General features: G+C 37.8%; 1 protein-coding gene across 1 annotated transcript in view; it reads right to left on the bottom strand.

The window, feature by feature from the left end:
* The window catches only part of RYR2 (ryanodine receptor 2), a 961,351-nt gene that overhangs the window by 106,965 nt on the left and 830,187 nt on the right, over positions 1 to 24,199 (bottom strand). The window contains exons 67-73 of the mRNA XM_057505755.1: positions 15,221 to 15,351; positions 11,835 to 12,155; positions 10,332 to 10,572; positions 9,827 to 9,914; positions 7,472 to 7,564; positions 2,133 to 2,303; positions 1,012 to 1,071 (exon numbers count right to left, since the gene is read on the bottom strand). Coding sequence (XP_057361738.1) covers positions 1,012 to 1,071; positions 2,133 to 2,303; positions 7,472 to 7,564; positions 9,827 to 9,914; positions 10,332 to 10,572; positions 11,835 to 12,155; positions 15,221 to 15,351 — 1,105 coding nt within the window. The remainder of the gene's footprint in view (positions 1 to 1,011; positions 1,072 to 2,132; positions 2,304 to 7,471; positions 7,565 to 9,826; positions 9,915 to 10,331; positions 10,573 to 11,834; positions 12,156 to 15,220; positions 15,352 to 24,199) is intronic.

The raw sequence follows: 24,199 nt of genomic DNA, 5'->3' as shown, positions 1-24,199 counted from the left end.
TCACTGGAGGTTCAGCTAGAGGCTTAATGAAAAGTTTTGAAAAGTATTCAAAACCTGTTTGCTATCTAAAAAGAGACCATGCTCCAGTAGGAATTAATCTCCTACTCTGGAGAAATTATTCCTATGTATGACTGAGTACACATTGAAGTGCACATGAAATTTGCTCCAAATAAAGATATTTGCATTGTGAATATAGTAAAGGCATATCTCATCTTCATCATACTGTATTCCAAAGTGTTAAAAAAATATGGTTTAGATTTTTGAAAAGAAACATTTAAATATCCAGAAAGGCATTCATTGTACTGTAGTCACTACTTTTTGATATTTGGACATTTCCATAATTGAAAAAATTCCTTGGAAGGGACATCAGAATATAAGCAAATAGGCGAGTCAAAATAATAAAATGCTAGGCTTCTTATATTATATAACAGGTTCTGTAAACAAATGAATAATTTATTACCTAGTATGAAATATTTTCCAAATCATAGTAAATGCTTGCTGGACTACAAAACAACCTCTAACCATTTTTTTTATCCACCATTAAAAGTATGTGTTGTTTTGGTTTCATTAATGTTTTTCTTCTAAATGTATACTCACCTACGTAGGTAAATTCATTTATTCTTATTACAGCAATACTTAATATCTCCTATAATGATCCTTAAAATGCACACAGTTAATTTCTGATGCAAAATTTTGAATTCTTATAGACACTTATCTCCATCTCCCAAAGGTGCTCAAAGTCAGCTAATGAAGAAAATTTCTAACCTTTATTTCAACTGGTGACATTCTTTTTCAAAGTGTGATGATCTCTGATGACCTACTTTTAAAAGACATTATTTGATATCCTGAGGATCTTTAATGCAAAAATATTCCCAAGTAGGATAATGACTGATTAAAAGAATGTATTTCCACTATCTTAATCACAAAGTAACATTATTTATAGCACTACTCTAAAGAGAGATTAACTAATTTATAGATACCAAATGTGCTTTAGAATAAAACTTGCCTTACCTTGCCTTGTAAATGAATATTACTGCGGATTATATCTCGGACTTCATCCTCAGTGTCTTTCTGTCAAGAAATAAATGTTATCTAAAAGAAGTCTTATCATGCAGCAACTGCCACAAGTCAATAGAAGTAACTCAAATCTCTTTTAAAATAGTACATATTTGAACAGACACCTTTACAGGATTTGAATACATGCCACAAATTCTAGGGGTTCTCTTTAAGATAATTTCTTGATCCTGTGGTGACTTGAAACAAGACAACAACCTATTTTAAATCCACAGCAGTTGTGTTAAAGACTCAGTGGAACTGAATTTCCAGTTGACAAGAAGTGGGGCAGAAGCATACAGCCTTGTGTTCAAACAGAAGCATGCCTCCAGCATTCTCCAACATGTCCACAAAGAGATTTTAGCAATTGATAAGATGCCCCATGATCCAGTAATAACAAAGATCACCAAAAATATTAGAACTGCCAGCAGGACCACATCTGTGCAGTGTGCTCTGCTCAACCTTTCCTCAATTTGCTCATCTCAGAGTATTAAACCCTGGATAGACAGAAGGTGCTTTGGCATTGGGAACTGGGGGAGAAGGACTATGTCCTCCAGTTTACATAAACAGAAAATAGTAATCCCCAACTATATTTTTGAAAAATTGCAACCTCATCTACATAGCCATGAAGGGAAATGCAGAGGCCGTAAGAAATGTTAAGAACTTAGATCTTTATGCTTTTAAAGAGCTGCTGATTTAAAAGCCACAATCAGCACAATACATTACACTTCTCACTTTGAAAAATCACCCTTCATAAATGTCAATACACCTCTCATCACAAATTTTACACAGTTCATATAAAATCCATTTCTTTTTCACTACCAGCAACTTGTTTGCATCTTTTCCACTTGATACCCAAATATGACCTGGAAGTGATTAACATAATTTAGAAACAAACAATAAAAGCAGTGTAAAAAAAAAGTCTTTGTATCTGAGACCTCAAGCATATGCAGAAAAAATACTTAATGAAACAGTTGACACACATGAAATATTGACACAGAGCAGAGAGAAAAAGGGTCCCACACTTGGGGGCCTAGAGGTGGAGTGATCATTACTACTGGTATGAACACAAAACTTACCATACTAAATCGATTTTTGGCCAGAGCAATAAGCTCCTGGTCCCCAGGGGCACAAATGTTCAAACCAATGGGCAGTAATCGCTTCAGAGCCGCCACAATAAGAGAGGTCTGCATGGAATACCGATCTCCTTTGCGCTTCATTTTCTTCCTTTCCTGATCAGAAAGAGCTGCCTGTGGAACAAAGAGAAGTTCTAGAATCTGTGACTGCTTTTCTCACCTCTTTCAAAATTATCAATCTCTTCCAGCTGAACTATGGCTCTATCTTCCTTATTTTCTGTTGTTCCCTAATTTTGAAAATCTGATTGAGAACACCTTTTTCTTCTTACCATCTTTGCTAATTTTAAAACCTACTCTCAGATCCCCAAGTCATTAAGATTCACTGGTATGTATTTCTATATAATTTCATAAGGAAAATGTGCACTGTCATTTTAGAGAAATAGATGTATGGAAAAATATGACAAATTCAGATATTGTATGTTTTATAATTTTCAATGCTTAGGAGGAAAAATTTAAGAATAAATGTTTTTTTGTTTTGACAAATGTTGCCTTTTTAATACATAATTATTATGTACTATGTATTATTATGTATTATGACACACATTATACATAAGACTACTATAAAATACACTTGCCTTTTAAAGAGTCTGCAGATGTGTGTCCCTACTCCCTCTCTGGTAGAAATAGACATGATATAGTAATTGGTGTTACATAAATACTCAGGATTATCTTAAGATGTCCTATCTACAGCTAAGTGCCACCATGCTACTTCTGGGCTCTTTTGTGATTTTTTTGAAGATTAGGTTTTGTGCCACAGGGTCACCTCAAGTGGCAGAGTCTGAATTTCACTGGGAGTGAGTATTCCTCTATTAAGAGGGCACTGTTCTAATGTCAAAATTAAAATAATTGTCCCATATCCACATCTGTATACATGTTAAGTATGCATATTGTTTCTTTAAGCAATAAATCAAACACTGAAGACATTTTTATAATGACTACTAACAGTTTTAAACTACTGAAAGAAAATAGAAGAGAATTTAACATATAAATTATTTGTTTTTCCCACAAACAGGCAAGATATATGACAACATGATGTTGAAAGTTTTCCACATAGTGGAATAATTGAGCCATCACATAATAATGGTGGCTTATATATTATGTAAATAATAGAATATATATTATGTAATATTAGATATGATGTTATATATAATGACATAGAATATCAAACCTATAATATCTGAACTATAGCAATGAGAACCATATTCGCTTTTCAGTATATGCTTATTGCAAGAATTCTGTTTTTATCTGTATCAATTTGTAAGAGATTATTCTCAGTAACTTTAATAGAAAAAGCATAGTGAATATTATTTGTACTATTAAATTGATTAACCCATAAAAATAATGCATCAGTGGTCTTAAATGAGCTCTTTGCTAAAAGGAAATATAACTTCAGTCATAAAAATAATCACCCAAATGAGAACCATCATCCTAAAAATCAAACAAAATTGATACAAATTATGCAAACATATTTCTATCTAATACTGGCCATTTAGTTTCAGCAAAACAATATTACCCAATACACTAAAGTCTAGATTTTATTTGTGTTAGAGTTTTCTTTGATTTTAGCTTATAGACTTCTTTTGGTTTTATGGCTGTATAAAGCAGACAAGAGATAGGTGTTGGTGAGGACATGGAGAAAAGGGAAAACAGCAAGGAAGTTCCTCAAAATTTTTTAAATGATCCACCAATCCCAATCCCATTTCTGGGTATAAATCCAAAGGCAAAGAAGACAAGAGTCTTGAGGAGATATCTGCAACCCCATGGTCACTGCAGCCTTATTTACAATAGACAAGATGTGGAAACAATCTACATGTCCATAAATGGATGAATGGATGAAAACGATGGATCTTTCTTTCTCTCTCTGAAATTTGCTAAGACAGATCTCAGGTGCTTTCACCACAGAAAAACACATGGTAATTACATGACATGATAAAGGTGTTAGCTAATGCTATGGCATTAATCATGCTGCAATATATAAGTGTATCAAATACAATATTATATGTCAATGATATTTTAATAAAGATGAAAAGTGCGTCTAACCTTAAGTAGGTAAAGCCCATTGCTGCATTTCTTGAAAATTAAAATCTTAAGAAAAAATAGGATATAAAGTTCTGTACTGCAACAAGCAAAACCCATCATTTTTTCTCACCTCAACAAACTAACATAGAATCTATAACAGATGTGATATGTATGTTTTCAAAACAAGTTACGAAATTAAAAACTTCAGCAATGCTAGCCATATCATGATGAAATGTTCCATATTTTGTACCTTTACAACAGCAAGTCTGCAAAAACAACAGTAAAATAAGACACATAAAAACACCTAGATTAATAACCAAATTTCAAACTCCTTAAAATCAAACTTTACTCATATTGATTACACAGCTAGTATGCAGCAAGTGCTGAGCTACCAAGTGAATAAAATATGTTCCCTGCCCTCAAAGAATGTACAGTCTAAATGTTCAGGTGAGCATAGCACAGAGAGCCCAGGCAGACTTCACAGAAGGAAGAGCAGAGCAACGACTGAGTAAATACACAAATGCCCACTTACTGTGGTCACCACCACCCCTCCTGTGGCTCAGGCAAAAGGCACAGCGGGCTTCCCGCACCCATGAGGCCGCTCTCCCTGACAGCATCATGGCAAAGTTCATAAGCACTGGCCCCTCTGCCTCCTGGGCTACCTGCATTTTACTTTGAGTCAAAATGAGGTTCCCCCACCCAAACGAGCATATCCTCAATGAGTTTGCTGGCCTCAGTCATCTATTTCATATTCCCTTCTAATTTTAAAGGCCACTCAGTACAAGTAGCAAGTACTCCTGCTTGGATGACTGGCTGAACACTCATACCTGATGACTTGTCCTTTGGTTTGTGCTTGCATTTGGTGTAAATCTCTGTTCAAAACGAGTCCCTTTTTCCCCCAGAACTCTGGGGGGTGGACTTATCTACTCTTGTGGTATGTCATGGTGAAAATTTATGGCCTTATCAAGGGAATCCTTGAAGCTTTCTGTATCTCCCTATTACCAGCACTGCATGGGGAGCATTTCTCTGTTCCTCTCAGCCTCAGATGTAAGACCTACAGTTCTCCTCCTGTTTCTCATTCTTGGCACTAGACCAGAACTTTTTTTGAGAGAAGTGGTGCTCATGCCCTGACTACACCACACTTTTGAGTCATCCGTGGTCAGCAGAACACCTCAGTGGTAAAGATAAAACTGAAGTTCAATGCTGCCACAGCCAGCACAGTGAATCTCGTCTGTCCCAATGCTAAGACATGAGATATCCTGACTTCTTTAGATATGAGTGTATTTGACTACAATACTTGAACTATACATATTATTTCTAGGACAAACTTTATTGTCCTTATTTGATACAAAATTTCAAGCTCATATGCAGGCAAACAAAGGAAGCAAAGAGTAATCACCAGTTTCTAAGTTTTCTGTCAGTATTAACTGCGATTGCTATTGATCTTGTCTCAGAGTGTCTAGCAGTCATATAACCAAAAGACTAAAAGGTATGAGATAACTGGGGGAGAGGGGACATTATAATTGAGATGCTCCTGTTCACTTCTTTTCATTTTTTTTTCCTGCAAATAGGAGTAAATGTTGCTGTTAGTCAATGCTTATATTATAGATGCCTCAGTCACAATGCTTTAAGCGAGCACTTTGAGAACCTCTGGACTGAAGCAATGGGAAAGAGGGAAGAGGATGTCTGTAGAGAGATGTGTGGCCATCATCTCTGAAGACCTTTCACTGATCATGAGTTAGATGACACCCCGGAACCACTGTCATTCCCCCACAGGCACCTCATATCCTCTGTGTCTTTGCTCACACTGGCTTTTCTTGACAACATGCTGTCAGAGCAGAAAATTCGCCAACAGTTTTCTATTTAAAACAGTTTAAATCCATGAAATGTGTCCTCTGAGAACAGCACTTCCTCAGGGAGAGCTCCTCCCCCTTCAGGTTTATTGGCAGCCCAGGGCAGAGAAAAGCAAGTAGCCTATAGTGGTCAGACAATTGTCCTAGTTGTGCAGAGCTTCAACTGGCACTGGCCCCTTGTTCGTGTGCAGCCGTGTCTATAGGTGGCATTCAAACCCCTGAGCCTGCAAGCACTGTGTAATGCTATCCTGTTCTGGGGTGAAGCAGGTCAGAGGCACTGGGCATTCCTGGACTTGTGCAGTAGGTGCACCTCCTACTGAAATTCTTCCCATAATTTATCAAGTTGGTAGAGACTGATTTCTTGGCCTGAGTGCCACACTATTTCACATCTTTGGCCATTTGGCAGCATACTTTATGTGTTCCCCATATAATATATTCATTTTCTTTTTTAAAAAGATTTAAAAGATAATGACTTGAATTTAAAAGTATTTTAAAAGGAAATTCCTCCCCTCCCCAACAGGAGTGATAGAGAAAACAAAAATCTAGAGACATATTTCCCATTTCATATGTGAGAACCTGGAATTCATCCATGTGCTTTTAAACTAATTATTTTGAGGTCTACATATTTGGCACACATAAATACACATATATTTACTCTTGATGAATACATAATATTGACTAGTTATGGGTACACTAAATATATATACCAACTGGCAATTTTGTGAATGTGTATGTATATGCATGTGTATGTGTATTTTAACTGTGTCTTTTAATTCTGAGGCTTTGACATCTTGGGGCTTTGCTGAACCTTGATTCTACTTTTGTGGCTAGTCAATTCCTCACCTGCAAGCACACCTTTCACATACACACCAACCAGTCCAGTGTCCATACATCCAATCACCATCTTTACCTGGGCCTCAGTCCACCTGCTCTGATCACCCCAGGGCCAGGTACCAAACAACCAGATACAGACCCCTACACCCCACAGCCACTGAAATTATTCCACTGAGTCAAGCTTAAGCCCCCTTACCTAGCCTCACCTCTTCTTTCCCACAGAAACCATAATAAAAGATCTCGTCCACATTTTTCCCTTGTTCCTCTGCCTCCTGACTGACCCAAGTGCTTCTGCACATGCCCCACTCACTATGTGCCATGGCTTCTGTTTTTAGGAAACTGGATGAAAATCTCTTTCCTTCATGGCAGTCATTTCTGTGCCTGCATGCCTTGCCATATTTGAGCAAAACAAATCCCAGCTACCCTTACAGTGGTGTGTATGTGTGTGTTTACTTCATAAACATTACCAAATGTATCAAATTCCAGGTGTAAGCCTTCAAAAAAATCTAAAACAATCACCCCATGAAAGTAACATTCAGACATTTCCTAGAACGGTGAAACATGTTATAGCAATACCTTAGACATCTTTGACTTGGTGTCAGTAATGAGGAAAGACATATTGTTGATCTCATTCTGTACCACAAAGTTCTGCTCTTCTCTTTTGAAATTCTAAAAAGTGGCAAAGGACATTTCAGTTAAAATCACAGGGCTAAGAAGTCCATGTAATTAGAGGTTACATAGGACCCAAAAGTTTCTGCAAAGGTAAGTAGTAATTTAACATGTGAGACTTATCAAGAAAGGAAACAAATATCCAGTGACGGCAAGAGGCAAGGGGAAATGATTTCAGGAATGAGGTATAAATATGTGTTTCAAAGATGGGAAAATTAAGGTTCAGAAAATTAAAGTAAGAAAGTCACACACCTACCAAGGGGTATGATGGAAACTCAGATGCCAATTTAGCTGGTGGAAAGCATGCACTGCCTCTTGGGATAAACAAGGACTCCCCAAGGGCTTGGGGTAACTATGATGTGACTTTCCCTTCTGTCAGATATTGTGGTCCACTTTTTCAAATAACATAACATTATTTTACTCACTTTTAATTTAGGAATATAAAACCATGAGCTAAGTCAAGTGTTTGAACAGTGGGAATAGAGCAAAACACAATATAAAAGCAAACACAATGTAAAAGAGGAAATAATTATAGAGTTTTAAAAGAGAAGTTAACAATCTAATTGCCTTTCTTACTCAGATGAGCAAAATCCTAATAAAATAATTTCACAGTAAGCATATAAATGTATGAATAATTGATGAGTAATAAAAAGATTTTTTGTGAAGGACAGTGAAAAGACTAAGCCTCGACTTTTTTGCAGCTCACATTAACATTTTAATTTTGCTTTTAATTATTATACAGCCACTCAGGTAGTTTCATTTTTACATATTGGGGAAGAATATATATGATACCTATGAACAGGTATATGGTCTAAATATACTCATGAGATTCAAAAGCACATATTCAGATTTTTTTCTTACTCTTGAAAGTATCACTAGATGTTAATCTAAAAATCTAATGATTATGATAAACACTCTTGTGCAAAATTTTGTCTTGCATATAAATTCAAAGAAGTTTCTTTAGTAATTTAGTGACTGATAAAGTTGAAGATTCTTAGTTCTTCAAGGAATAATGTGGAGATTTTAGTTTTCTTAAGTGATTTACTCTTTAGCCCTGGATTTCAGAATTTCCTTCAGAAGTACCCTGAATAATCTAATATACCCCCTTAACAAGAATAATTTGCTTTTATTTAGAGGAACATAAAGAATCTAAAATAATTTCCTATGACATCACAGAAAGTGAATGTCAAGAATAAAGGTACAAATTCACATATTATAGAAGTCCTTATTTCATATATTATTTCTGTATAATTGCACTTACTGTATGTTTTTATATACATTTTGGTAGCAGACTTGGCAGACTCCTCAGAGGAGGACACAATAGCATTTATTATTCTAAATGTTAAGTAGGAAATTTTTATTTTTTTAAAAAATTACATTTTCAAAGTCATCAGATTTTCATAATAATCTGATTAAATAAACCGGAAAGATACCTCAAATAATGAAACTGAAGCCAAGGTCTTTATTTTTACTATTTCAGAGTCTCCCATTTACAAAGGGCCATAAAATTATAATTTATACAAAATTTCTAAGTTTTTGAAATAATTTGGGACAATCATAAATGCTCTCTAATGCATTTTCTGCTAGTTGTTGGAAATAATCATGGAATACTATGAAGTTTATGATTGAAATCTTTTTCATATTAAAAAATATAGAGTTCTACTTACAACATACAAAAGAGTAAAAATTCACTGAGGATGTACTTTGTAAATTCTATCAATAGGATTCCTAGCAGGGGCTTAATTTTATTCTATCAAATGAGAGATACTAAACTCCTTTAGAAACAAAAGCGTGTGATGATAGAACAAATTTAAAGCAGCGCTCCTTCAAATAAAACAAGTGTGTCCTATGATTGAAAAACAGCAGTCCATCTCAGCGCTTCTCAGACCAAGGCACAAACACTTCTGCGGGTTAGCTGGAAAATGCCATCGGAGAGGACAGCCTGGAGGGTAAAAATGTTGCCTCTCTATGTCCATATTATCCTAAGATTTAGGGGCAAACGTTAAAAATGTTTCTAGAGAGCAATTAAAAGTCCTTGTGATTTTTTTGAATAAATTATGAAACGCAACAGAAGGTTTCTATCCTTTAAACTCCCAAGGGGAACTTATCCTCTCCCCACACCTGTTAAGTGATACCCAATAGACAAGCCTGAGAAACACCATCGTAGGTAGTTACTAAGGAGACTGGAAAATCGACTAAAATTTTGAAAGCCCTTGATGTAAACCAAACAGGGATAAGCGCTGTCAGTATTCTCCTACTTACGTGGGACTTTGACCAGTAGATAAACACTTCTGCCACCATGCGGAAAAGATCCTCCGCCTCTGGGTTAGGCTCTTTTAGCCACTTTGCCCTGGATCACATAACAAATAAAGTGGATTCTCAGTTACTCTGCACAGTTAATTAGAAAAAAGAAAGCACCTTCCCAAAGTTAAATTTGAAACCAAATAAACTTAAGGGTGAGCATGCTTCCCAAAGAGCTCAGACATGGCTCCAGGGCACAGTTGTAACATTTGAAACAATTTGAACATCAAAACTGTCAAACTACCAGCTTTTACTTGTTTTTAAAAGGTGGACTGCTCCAGGATGCAATTTCCAATTGCAATTTTAAGATGCTCAGTGAAAATGAATTTATCTATAAACGTTTGGTTGTATCATAATCATGAACAAGTTCAACGTTAAGCAGTGAATGAAGCAGTTCAGTTGGGACATATGAAACCAGCAGGGTTATGACTGATTTAGAGAAATGAATCACTTTTGGACATTATACCTGTTGTAGTCCACAAATCTAATCAAGAGGGGATAGAAGGCGTAGAGGTCTCTGGCCAGTGTGGTGAACTCATCTAGAATGAGAAGTTCAGCCTCGGACATGTCCCCCCTCGCCTCGGCTTTCAGGTGGTCTTCCTCAGAGACCACCATCGCTGCCTTCTTCTTGAGTTTCTCCATTAATGGCAAGAAATGAGTTTTCAAGAGCTGAGGTTTCACTTTATTTATAATAGGCTGGGAAAATACTGTTTGAAGACAGACATTAATGTTCTGCTCTGTACAAACAATCATTAAAATGATGAGAGATTGTAATTTCAATTGTAGCATGATTTAAGTGCCCCCCTCCTCTAGCACACGGCCTCCTTTAGGATTCAGCCCATGCCTCAGTCATCTCTCTATCCCCAAACCTAACTGCATAGTGGCTGCTCAAAAATAATTACTGAATTGAATCTGATATGCTTCCTTGTTTAAGAAAAAGGGTTGGCAGCAAACTGAGAATAGAAAAAAAAAGATACTCACTCACTTTGGAAATCAATTATTTAAGTCCCCCAAATGATGCATTTTCTGCTAGTTGTTGAAAATAATCATGGAATACTATAAAGTTTATGACTGAATCTTTTTCATATTAAAAAATATATAGTTCTACTTGCAACATACAAAAGAGTAAAAATTCACTAAAGATGTACTTTATAAATTCTATCAATAGGATTCCTAGCAGGGGCTTAATTTTATTCTAACAGATAAGAGAGCAGTTCTTTAGATGAGATAGGCACCCTGAATAATGATATGACAACCTCATACAGTTATCTCATTAAAACACTCCCCAACCTTGTCCCAATGGAAGCGTTAGACTGCATATAACACTGCTCTTCTATTTAATAACAGTTGCAGTTAGTAGCCATAGTTTGAAACTTTATTAAGCCATTTTCAAAAAGATTTTTTTTCCTGAAAGGTAACATATATACACACTGGGGAAAAATATAAAAGAGAAATGGTAAAATATACCATAATCATGCTTCCCAAATTAGTAAGGCATTGGCATATTTCTTTGGAGTTTTTATCAATAAACAATTTCATATATATGTGTATTTCTAAATTTTTAAAAAATTCTTCTTTCCATCCTCCATGATATTATCAATATTTTCCAAGTCATAAAACATTGTTGAAATCTTCATGTTTAAACACGTCACCATATTCCAGTATATGGTGTACACAACCCATTCAACATATTCCAGTGATTGGGAATTTAAATTGTTCCCAGTTATGCAATATAAATAGTGCAATGATACATAAACTGAAATGCAAGTATCTGACTACGTCTTTTGATTAGTGTCCCTCTACTCATGATCAGACAAGTGGTAACACTAATAGTGACAGAAATAATCACTAGTATTTTTTGAGCACAGAATAAAATATTAATAAAGACAAAGACATTCTAGTCTTCTGTATTTCAAATTTTTTTGGAAATCGAACAAACTTAAGTGGTACGTTCCTTTTCAGTTCTTACCTGCTAACCTCTTCATCCAGGCTCCCTCATCAATTCCCAGGTTATTGTATATGATTTTCAGTATATTCCCCAGAAGTGTGTTCATGTGCTCTGAGCGGAGAGCCGTGCAGCACCTCTCTGCCCTGTCTGGGTTGTTCTCCGGCCCGTGCTCCCACCAGCGCGACACGTAGCTACAGAGCATGGGCAGGACGACTTCCATCACGTGTGGCATCTGTGTGTAGCGGATACCAGACTCGGCTAATTCCACAATTTCTTCCATGAGCTTCTCCAGAGACGGTATATTAGGACAAATGTCTTCCACATTACTTGGCAAATTGAGAGCTAGGGAGGCACACGTACAGATGAGTTGTGCTCAGTGAAAGAAACTCACGTGACACTTACGTCGCCAGCATTTCATACTGGGCTTCAAAACTCAGCCAGACCCAGCGTACCGTCAACTGGCTCCCTCTCCCCTTTCCCGTGACAGCTATTTCTAACTTTCTCTCCTTTTACCGAGTTCCTCCCTTACCTCCATTCCCTTCAGCTCAGCAAATAGCCATTCCTTCTATTTCAGAGCAAACCAGAACAACTGCCTGCAAGCCTTCTGTCAGGCCCCATGTTCACGTCCACTCCTCATTTTCAGAGGAAGGGTGTTGAGGCCCCTTCCTGGTTCCACCCGTATTCCTGCCACTGCGCCTGCCCCACAGCAGGGGCCCTGGTCAGGCCTGTGTTTCAGACCCGGCCCTCTCCTCTCCCCTGCCTAGCAGCACACATGCTCAAATCTCTCCTAGATGGTTTAGCTTCCCTGGCACTGTTCCGTCCTCACCAGTGAAGGCCCCTGCTTTCCACCACTCACCAGATTCACTCTTTTACAATCCTGTCTTGCTGTTGCAGCAGCTTTTCACATCACATCACCCTTTTCCTAAGATTCCCTCTCCCTGGACTTCAGGGCATTCAGAGCTCACGACTCCCTTCTGAATTGTATTAATCTCCTTTCTAGACTCTTATCTCCTTGTGGAACTTCTAAATGTTTTCATTAGGAATCTACCTTTAACTCTCTTTTTTTTGGTTTATATTCGCCTTGACAATTTTGGCCATTCCTATGGGCTTCTGCTATAAGCTAACAACTCTCAAAGCCATATTTCTTACAAAATTTGCATCGATTACTGAGTGTCTTAAAAGAAACTAAAAACACAATGGGTCTAATTTAAGCCTGCCTCTCGAGCATGTACTGTCTTGGTGAGGACCTATACAGTTACCCAGGCAAGACATCTGGGAGAAATCGGGTGCTCCCTTCTCTACCAGCACAATATGATCACACCCCTTGGAGACCTCAATACCTTGTCCCTATATACTGCATCCAAAGAGCCTTAATCCCAACTCTTCTGAATTACCACAATCATTTTCTAATTGATGACTTATATCCATGTGTCTTCATACTTTCTGCCACTACAGATTTCTAAAATGCAAATCTACTCACTTATCCCCACTTTTTGAAGCCAATGAAAGGACCCTCTCTGCACAGGTACAGCTACACCCCTTACCTGACACAGACAGCCTAACTCGCCTCTTCTGGCTTTCCATTCTTGCCTCGTCTTTTACTCTTTTCTCTCCTGACAGCTGTCTCTACCTCAAAGTGTTTAACGTTTCTTCTAATGTACAGAGTTTCAGTGCCCCTAATTTCAAAGTTCACCTTGTGCCAACTCTGTGAAGTCTTCCCAGGTGTTCTCAGCCAAAACTGCTTTTTTGTGTCCCCAGCATTCTTTATTCTGAATTCCATCACATATATTCATCAGTCTCCCTCCCTCTACTGCAACTAAAACGTCTCTGAGCAGAAGAAAATCCTATTCATCTTTGTATTATATTTCCTCTGTCACAGTATACATCACAATTACTTCTCAAATGACTAAAAATTGCATGAAGGGGAATCATTAAATTCAATTCCTTCACTTTGTTATGCAAATGATGTATTATAGAAACACAAGCAGGTAAATTATCTGCTCTGTGTATTTTCTTACCTATAATGAGTAACAAATCTACTTCATTCTTCATTCATAGCAAAAGTACTAATCCATCAAAAATCCTAAGTAATACCTGTTTACATGTTTGATTAATAATTCAAACTCAACCATGTTTTACTATTTACAAATGTATTGTGGAAATTATGTAGAAAAATATGGCTAAGTCATATTCAGCTGATTTTTCTTTAATTTCCTCTGCTCTATGACATTAGATTATAAAATACACCAATGAAATAACGATTATCAATTTTTTAAAGCTTTTTACTTGATAAAATACACCATGAAATCAGTATAACCAGCAGTTGTCATAAAAACATGAGTTATACCGAGAAACAATCTCATTAACAGAGAGGGATGCATTTGTGAATAACAAATAGTTCTTGCCCAAGTTTTAAGAACTCTATAGGACCACTGGAAAACAACAAAAATACAGTGTTACTTTACCAGATTCAAATGAAATCAAACAGAAAAAAATGATATGAAAGCAAACTTATGTAACTCTTGAGAAATCTGGGGGAAATCTACAGTGAGATTAACTTTGAGAACCATACAGTGATTGATTTAAAAGGCCAATGAGAGAAATAACTAGTTTCTACTATATTAATTATTTGTTATCCAACTCAATTCAAATCCTAGGAAATAATTCCAATAGGTTCTCAAAGGCCAGTCCTTGAAATCATCAACAATGGTTCTAAAAGCATTTTTACCTGGGACCGTGAAAAAATAAACCTGGCCCATCTACCCAGAAAATAATCCCATTTTTTCAAATGGAAAGCAGCATGACACATAAGCATATATAGACACTCAGTGCACATATAAACATAAAAAATCTTAGAATACACATGCTGGAGTCAGGTGCAAATTCATTGATTGATTGTATCTTTCTTTTCTTAAGTTTCTTAAATGATAAAGATTGACTGAACTATTAGAAAAAATCATATGGATTAAACTATCACTGTAGAGCAGACATATCTGGTGAACAAAGAAAACTGAAGGGTACAAATGTAATGAATCAGAATACCATACACTTGCTGACTACCTGAATCAGAAATCAGATTTGACCTAGTTTTTTCAATTACTGCTGATTATTTTGTCTGATTCTTGAAAGTGTCAATTTGTCTGTGGTTCATTAACTTAGAATAAATTAAACTAAGAAAATACATTTTCTTTCATTAACTCATTAACTTAGAAGAAATTCAACCTTCTTTCAGATACACAATGGGAATAGGACATGGCTTTCCAAAAGCTTCCAAATATAATGCTTCAGAATAAAAACACTGGCAACAGTAAGCGCTAACAGTCCGCAAAAATCACAGTAGGAAAACACAGTAAATGTCATTAAGTTTTAGCTTCATGTCCTGAATGCTGCACATGCACCTGTGTTACCTGCTCTCTCTCGTGAAGACTTGGTATTGTAGATGGAGTAAATATTATGTTTGTCAAGATGAGTTTCCAGAAACGCTACAGGAAACGCTGCAGCAAAAGCGGCCAGACATTCTCCTAATGCAGAACGTTGCCTGTAAGTGGAAAATGCTCATTTTTTGTTATGCTTTCCAAGTGAATAACTGAAGAAGTTATATTAAAATTGGTAAGTTTAGTCTAAAAGAGGGATAATAGTGCTAATAAAATTAACCCAAAATCCAATTTCTGTATCACAAAACATCACATACTTTCAATAGCAGAGGCTAAATTATCTCTTAGCTACAAGAAGTTAAAAGCAATTCAAACCAGAAAAAAACAAGTCAAATCCCCCAAAATCTGGACTTTTTTTTACACCTTCTTTTCCTCTCTTTCTCTCCCTCTTTCTTTCTTCTTTCTTTTTATTTTTTTAACATAATGAACTAAAGAAGAATTGTTGCTATGTGACTAAGTGGATTGATAAAAATTTTTAAATGTACTAATAATAACACACTAATGCAATCATGTGGAAAATTACCATATACGAGTTACTTCAGAGTACCTATGAAATGTTATGTTAAAACTATTGCTACCACTTAAAAGTGACTTATCACTTTAAAGGGAAGGAAGTTCTTTAAGGAATCAGACTGTGATCAATTGATTCAGGCAGGTTAGGACCCAAGGCTCCCCTGCCACTGATGTAAATTCTCTCCCTCCCTCAGTTACTTACTTAACCCAAGGCTTTACTGGTACATTGTGTTTATTAAATACAGAATGAGTTATTTCAGCATATCATGACCTCCCAAAATGATTTTAAACAAATATTTTATGTTAAAAGTTAATGAGATCGGAGGGGCGGAAGATGGCGGCGTGAGTAGAGCAGCGGAAATCTCCTCCCAAAACAACATATATCTATGAAAATATAACAAAGACAACCCTTCCTAGAATAAAGACCAGAGGACACAGGACAATATCCAGACCATATCCGTACCTGAGAGAACCCAGCGCCTTGCGAAGGGGGTAAGATACAAGCCCCGGCCCCGCGGGAGCCGAGCGCCCCTCCCCCCAGCTACCGGTGGGAGAAGAATAGGCAGAGCGGGAGGGAGACGGAGCCCAGGACTGCCGAACACCCAGCCCCAGCCATCCGGGCCAGAGTGCAGGGCCCTCGATACTAGGAAAACAGGGCAGCAAGAACAGTGAGCGGGCACCGGAGGCTGGGCGACAGAGGACATAAGAAAAGCGCGCGACCATTTTTTTCTTTGCTTTTTTGCTGTTTTGTTTTGGCGAGCGCTTTTTGGAAGTCTTAAAGGGATAGGGACCCCAATCCCAGGGAAACAGGGCAGAAAGACCGGTGAGCAGAGGCCAGAGGCTGGCACCAGAGAATAAAGAAAAACGAGTGACCACCTTTTTTTTTTTAATTAAAAACTTTTTTTTTTTTAATTTAAAAATTTTTTTCTTTTTTTTTTTTTTCTTTTCTTGTGGTCGTTGTTTTGTTTTGGCGGGTGCTTTTTGGAAGTCTTAAAGGGGCAGTGCGGGTCACTTAATCCAGAGGTAGGGAATCCGGGGATCTCTGGGCACCCTAACCCCTGGGCTGCAGGGAGCAGGGAGGCCCCTTACGGAGATAAATAGCCTCCCAGCAGCTCCTGCTCCAACGTGACTCCACCATTTTGGAGTAGCTGCCCGAGCCAGGCCATGCCCACAGCAACAGCGGAGATAAACTCCATAGCAGCCGGGCAGGAAGCAGAAGCCCTGTCTGCGCGCAGCTGCCCAGCACAAGCCACTAGAGGTCGCTGTTCTCCCAGGAGAGGAGGGCCACAAACCAACAACAAAGGAAGTCCTTCCAGCCGTCACTCGTCCCAGCTCTGCAGACTATTCCTATCACCATGAAAAGGCAAAGCTACAGGCAAAGATCACAGAGACAACACCAGAGAAGGAGACAGACCTAACCAGTCTTCCTGAAAAAGAATTCAAAATAAGAATTATAAACATGCTGACAGAGATGCAGAGAAATACGCAAGAGAAATGGGATGAAGTCCGGAAGGAGATCACAGATGCCAGAAAGGAGATCGCAGAAATGAAACAAACTCTGGAAGGGTTTATAAGTAGAATGGATAGAATGCAAGAGGCCATTGATGGAATTGAAATCAGACAACAGGAACGCATAGAAGCTGACATAGAGAGAGACAAAAGGATCTCCAGGAATGAAACAATATTAAGAGAACTGTGTGATCAATCCAAAAGGAACAATATCCGTATTATAGGGGTCCCAGAAGAAGAAGAGAGAGGAAAAGAGATGGAAAGTATCTTAGAAGAAATAATTGCTGAAAACTTCCCCACACCGGGGGAGGAAATAATCGAACAGACCACGGAAATACACAGAACCCCCAACAGAAAGGATCCAAGAAGGACAACACCAAGACACATACTAATTAAAATGGCAAAGATCAAGGACAACGAAAGAGTGTTAAAGGCAGCTAGAGAGAAAAAGGTCACCTATAAAGGGAAACCCATCAGGCTAACATCAGATTTCTCAACAGAAACCCTACAGGCCAGAAGAGAATGGCATGATATATTTAATACAATGAAACAGAAGGGCCTTGAACCAAGGATACTGTATCCAGCACGACTATCATTCAAATATGATGGTGGGATTAAACAATTCCCAGACAAACAAAAGCTGAGGGAATTTGCTTCCCACAAACCACCTCTACAGAACATCTTACAGGGACTGCTCTAGATGGGAGCACTCCTAGAAAGAGCACAGCACAAAACACCCAACATATGAAGAATCGAGGAGGAGGAACAAGAAGGGAGAGAAGAAAAGAATCTCCAGACAGTGTATATAACAGCTCAATAAGCGAGCTAAGTTAGGCAGTAAGATACTAAAGAGGCTAACCTTGAACCTTTGGTAACCACGAATTTAAAGCCTGCAATGGCAATAAGTACATATCTTTCAATAGTCACCCTAAATGTTAATGGGTTGAATGCGCCAATCAAAAGACACAGAGTAACAGAATGGATAAAAAAGCAAGACCCATCTATATGCTGCTTACAAGAAACTCACCTCAAACCCAAAGACATGTACAGACTAAAAGTCAAGGGATGGAAAAACATATTTCAAGCAAACAACAGTGAGAAGAAAGCAGGGGTTGCAGTACTAATATCAGACAAAATAGACTTCAAAACAAAGAAAGTAACAAGAGATAAAGAAGGACACTACATAATGATAAAGGGCTCAGTCAAACAGGAGGATATAACCATTCTAAATATATATGCACCCAACACAGGAGCACCAGCATATGTGAAACAAATACTAACAGAACTAAAGGGGGATATAGACTGCAATGCATTCATTCTAGGAGACTTCAACACACCACTCACCCCAAAGGATAGATCCACTGGGCAGAAAATAAGTAAGGACACAGAGGCACTGAAAAACACAGTAGAGCAGATGGACCTAATAGACATCTATAGAACTCTACATCCAAAAGCAGCGGGATATACATTCTTCTCAAGTGCACATGGAACATTCTCCAGAATAGATCACATACTAGGCCACAAAAAGAGCCTCAGAAAATTCCAAAAGATTGAAATCCTATCAACCAACTTTTCAGACCACAAAGGCATAAAACTAGAAATAAACTGTACAAAGAAAGCAAAGAGGCTCACAAACACATGGAGGCTTAACAACACGCTCCTAAATAATCAATGGATCAATGACCAAATCAAATGGAGATCCAGCAATATATGGAAACAAATGACAACAACAACACTAAGCCCCAACTTCTGTGGGACACAGCAAAAGCAGCCTTAAGAGGAAAGTATATAGCAATCCAAGCATATTTAAAAAAGGAAGAGCAATCCCAAATGAATGGTCTAATGTCACAATAATCGAAATTGGAAAAAGAAGAACAGATGAGGCCTAAGGTCAGCAGAAGGAGGGACATAATAAAGATCAGAGAAGAAATAAATAAAATTGAGAGGAATAAAACAATAGCAAAAATCAATGAAACCAAGAGCTGGTTCTTCGAGAAAATAAACAAAATTGATAAGCCTCTAGCCAGACTTATTAAGAAGAAAAGAGAGTCAACACAAATCAACAGTATCAGAAACGAGAAAGGAAAAATCACGACGGACCCCAAGGAAAGGCAAAGAATTATTGGAGAATACTATGAAAACCTATATGCTAACTAGCTGGGAAACCTAGGAGAAATGGACAACTTCCTAGAAAAATACAACCTTCCAAGATTGACCCAGGAAGAAACAGAAAATCTAAACAGACGAATTACCAGCAATGAAATTGAAGCGGTAATAAAAAAACTACCAAAGAACAAAACCCCCGGGCCAGATGGATTTACTTCGGAATTTTATCAGACAAACAGGGAAGACATAATACCCATTCTCCTTAAAGTTTTCCAAAAAATAGAGGAGGAGGGGATACTCCCAAACTCATTCTATGAAGCTAACATCACCCTAATACCCAAACCAGGCAAAGACCCCACCAAAAAAGAAAACTACAGACCAATATCCCTGATGAACGTAGATGCAAAAATACTCAACAAAATATTAGCAAACCGAATTCAAAAATACATCAAAAGAATCATACACCATGACCAAGTGGGATTCATCCCAGGGATGCAAGGATGGTACAACATTCGAAAGTCCATCAACATCAACCACCACATCAACAAAAAGAAAGACAAAAACCACATGATCATCTCCATTGATGCTGAAAAAGCATTTGACAAAGTTCAACATCCATTCATGTTAAAAACTCTCAGCAAAAAGGGAATAGAGGGCAAGTACCTCAACATAATAAAGGCCATCTATGATAAACCGACAGCCAACATTATATTGAACAGCGAGAAGCTGAAAGCATTTCCTCTGAGATCGGGAAATAGACAGGGATGCCCAATCTCTCCACTGTTATTTAACATAGTACTGGAGGTCCTAGCCACGGCAATCAGACAAAATAAAGAAATACAAGGAATCCAGATTGGTAAAGAAGAAGTTAAACTGTCACTATTTGCAGATGACATGATACTGTACATAAAAAACCCTAAAGACTCCACCCCAAAACTACTAGAACTGATATCGGAATACAGCAAAGTTGCAGGATACAAAATCAACACACAGAAATCTGTGGCTTTCCTATATACTAACAATGAACCAACAGAAAGAGAAATCAGGAAAATAACTCCATTCACAATTGCATCAAAAAAAATAAAATACCTAGGAATAAACCTAACCAAAGAAGTGAAAGACTTATACTCTGAAAACTACAAGTCACTCTAAAGAGAAATTAAAGGGGACACTAACAGATGGAAACTCATCCCATGCTCGTGGCTAGGAAGAATTAATATCGTCAAAATGGCCATCCTGCCCAAAGCAATATACAGATTTGATGCAATCCCTATGAAACTACCAGCAACATTCTTCAATGAACTGGAACAAATAATTCAAAAATTCATATGGAAACACCAAAGACCCCTAATAGCCAAAGCAATCCTGAGAAAGAAGAATAAAGTAGGGGGGATCTCACTCCCCAACTTCAAGCTCTACTATAAAGCCATAGTAATCAAGACAATTTGGTACTGGCACAAGAGCAGAGCCACAAACCAATGGAACAGACTAGAGAATCCAGACATTAACCCAGACATATATGGTCAATTAATATTTGATAAAGGAGCCATGGACATACAATGGTGAAATGACAGTCTCTTCAACAGATGGTGCTGGCAAAACTGGACAGCTACATGTAGGAGAATGAAACAGGACCATTGTCTAACCACATATACAAAAGTAAACTCAAAATGGATCAAAGACCTGAATGTAAGCCATGAAACCATTAAACTCTTGGAAGAAAACATAGGCAAAAACCTCTTAGACATAAACATGAGTGACCTCTTCTTGAACATATCTCCCCGGGCAAGGAAAACAACAGCTAAAATGAGTAAGTGGGACTATATTAAGCTGAAAAGCTTCTGTACAGCAAAAGACACCATCAATAGAACAAAAAGGATCCCTACAGTATGGGAGAATATATTTGAAAATGACACATCCGATAAAGGCTTGACGTCCAGAATATATAAAGAGCTCACACGCCTCAACAAACAAAAAACAAATAACACAATTAAAAAATGGGCAGAGGAACTGAACAGACAGTTCTCCAAAAAGGAAATACAGATGGCCAACAGACACATGAAAAGATGCTCCACATCGCTAATTATCAGAGAAATGCAAATTAAAACTACAATGAGGTATCACCTCACACCAGTAAGGATGGCTGCCATCCAAAAGACAAACAACAACAAATGTTGGCGAGGCTGTGGAGAAAGGGGAACCCTCCTACACTGCTGGTGGGAATGTAAGTTAGTTCAACCATTGTGGAAAGCAGTATGGAGGTACATCAAAATGCTCAAAACAGACTTACCATTTGACCCAGGAATTCCACTCCTAGGAATTTACCCTAAGAACACAGCAATCAAGTTTGAGAAAGACAGATGCATCCCTATGTTTATCGCATCACTATTTACAATAGCCAAGAATTGGAAGCAACCTAAATGTCCATCAATAGATGAATGGATAAAGAAGATGTGGTACATATACACAATGGAATACTACTCAGCCATAAGAAAAGGTCAAATCCAATCATTTGCAGCAACATGGATGGAGCTGGAGGGTATTATGCTCAGTGAAACAAGCCAAGTGGAGAAAGAGAAATACCAAATGATTTCACTTATCTGTGGAATATAAGAACAAAGGAAAAACTGTAGGAACAAAACAGCACCAGAATCACAGAACTCAAGAATGGACTAACAGGTACCAAAGGGAAAGGGACTGGAGAGGATGGATGCGTAGGGAGGGATAAGGGGGGGGAGAAGTAGGGGGGTATTAAGATTAACATGCATGGGGGGTAGGAGAAAAGGGAGGGCTGTACAACACAGAGAAGGCAAGTAGTGATTCTACAACATTTTGCTATGCTGATGGACAGTGACTGTAAAGGGGTTTATAGGGGAGACCTGGTATAGGGGAGAACCTAGTAAACATAATATTCATCATGTAAGTGTAGATTAGTGGTACCAAAAACAAAGCAAAACAAAACAAAAAAAAGGGCAGTTCCTGTGTGGTAACCTCCAATGAGTTCTACACAAGGGTATAAAGGGCATATAAAAGTGTAGGCAAAGGGTCTGTTTGTGTCTATACAGAAGATCAAAGCCTAATTGGGCTACCCCGAAAATGAACTAAGATACGATATGAAAGAGAACTTCCAACATCAGCACTCTCTGGAAGACTCATGCCAGAAGATGATCATCAAAAAACCCCAACAAAGATCCACGCACTGCTACAGCTGTAGATGCACTCATCCCACCAGTTCCTGGACTTGCCATGGGAATGAGGAAGTAGATATCTAAGCTGGCCTGTGCATACAGTAAAACAACAAATTTGACTGGATCTGTACTGTTGGAACTCAACCAAGAATTAGGAGAAGTGCAAATTGTAGCGCTCCAAAATCTTACAACTACAGACTATTTACTGTTAAAAGAACATAAGGGATGTGAACATTCCCCAGGAATGGGTTGTTTTAATTTGTCTGATTTCTCTCAGACTGTTCAAGTTCAGTTGGACAATATCCACCATATCATAGATAAGTTTTCACAAATGCCTAAGGTGCCTAACTGGTTTTCTTGGTTTCACTGGAGATGGCTGGTAATTACAGATATGCTTTGGTTATGTAACTATACTCCTATTATGTTAATGTGTGTGCGCAATTTAAGTAGTAGCTTGAAACCTATACATGCTGAAGTTACTCTACAAGAAGATATGTCAAAGAAATAATCAATCTTCCCATGTTTTCTTCCGCCTGCTACTTCTATAGCTTTTCTTCTTCCTTCCTAATTACAACCCTTAAATAGAATTCGTGCCTCATATCAAATTTACCGAGTATCATAATTCTTCCAAGTGGTAAAGATACCTCAAGACAAATGCTGGGCATAGAAGCCACAGGGCATAAATATGCAAAGATGTAAAAAGCTAACCTTTTCAAACAATAAGGCTTCCCTCTCACTTACCAACTTCACATTTCCCTGTATGGCCCCGGAAGATGACTGGTTAGCCGGATACGGGTAAGATTCCTCAAGGGAGGAACAACCTAAGACAGGCACAGTCGCAGGGGGGCCATCAGGTGAGAAATTGGGGATCAACAGAGGTGAGGCTTAGAACCTCACCCCCCCTGTTCTGAGAGAAATCTTCTGCATACGTGGATGTTTTATTGCCCTTGTCTAGCTTGGATTAACACATAGTCTACAGGCACACACCTGATCATCTACATTTGCTCTCTTATAACACTAAACTATGTTTTCTACCTTTATCTTGTATCTACCTACCACTTCAGCATTTTATTAAAAATAATAATAATAAAGAGAGAAATGTGGTATTCACATATAAATCAAGTATAAAAACCAAATGAGTATTCATATTTGAACTGACTGTTTATAGTTCATAATGCATGAGCAAAACCGAAAGTTTCTGTGATGACTGCCCTTGTACTGTTCACTATGTAACTTATTCATTATGTAAGAATTTGTTCTACATGTAAGAACTCGTTTGTTATGCCTCAGAAGATTGGAGACTGACGAAAATTAGGCTTGGGGTGGATTAATGATTGTGCATTAAGCATTGACTCCCCTATACAGAATTTTATTGTCGTTAACAACCATTTGATCAATAAATATGAGAGATGCCCTCACAAAAAAAAAAAGAAAAAAAAGGACAGACTTCTAATGGTAAAATAAATAAGTAACCGGGATGTAATGTATAACATAAGGAATATAGTCAAGATATTGTAACAGCTTGGTAGGGTGATAGCTGGAACCTAGAATTATGTATATAAATGTTTTATCACTGTGTTGTACACTTGAAACTAATGTAATGTAATACTGTGCGTCAACTACCCTTCAATAAAAA

This window comes from Manis pentadactyla, chromosome 8 (genome assembly GCF_030020395.1).
Source record: "Manis pentadactyla isolate mManPen7 chromosome 8, mManPen7.hap1, whole genome shotgun sequence".
In the NCBI taxonomy this organism is placed as follows: Eukaryota; Metazoa; Chordata; class Mammalia; order Pholidota; family Manidae; genus Manis; species Manis pentadactyla.
Note: the sequence above shows the minus strand (reverse complement) of the source record. Positions and strands in the feature narration are given on the sequence as shown.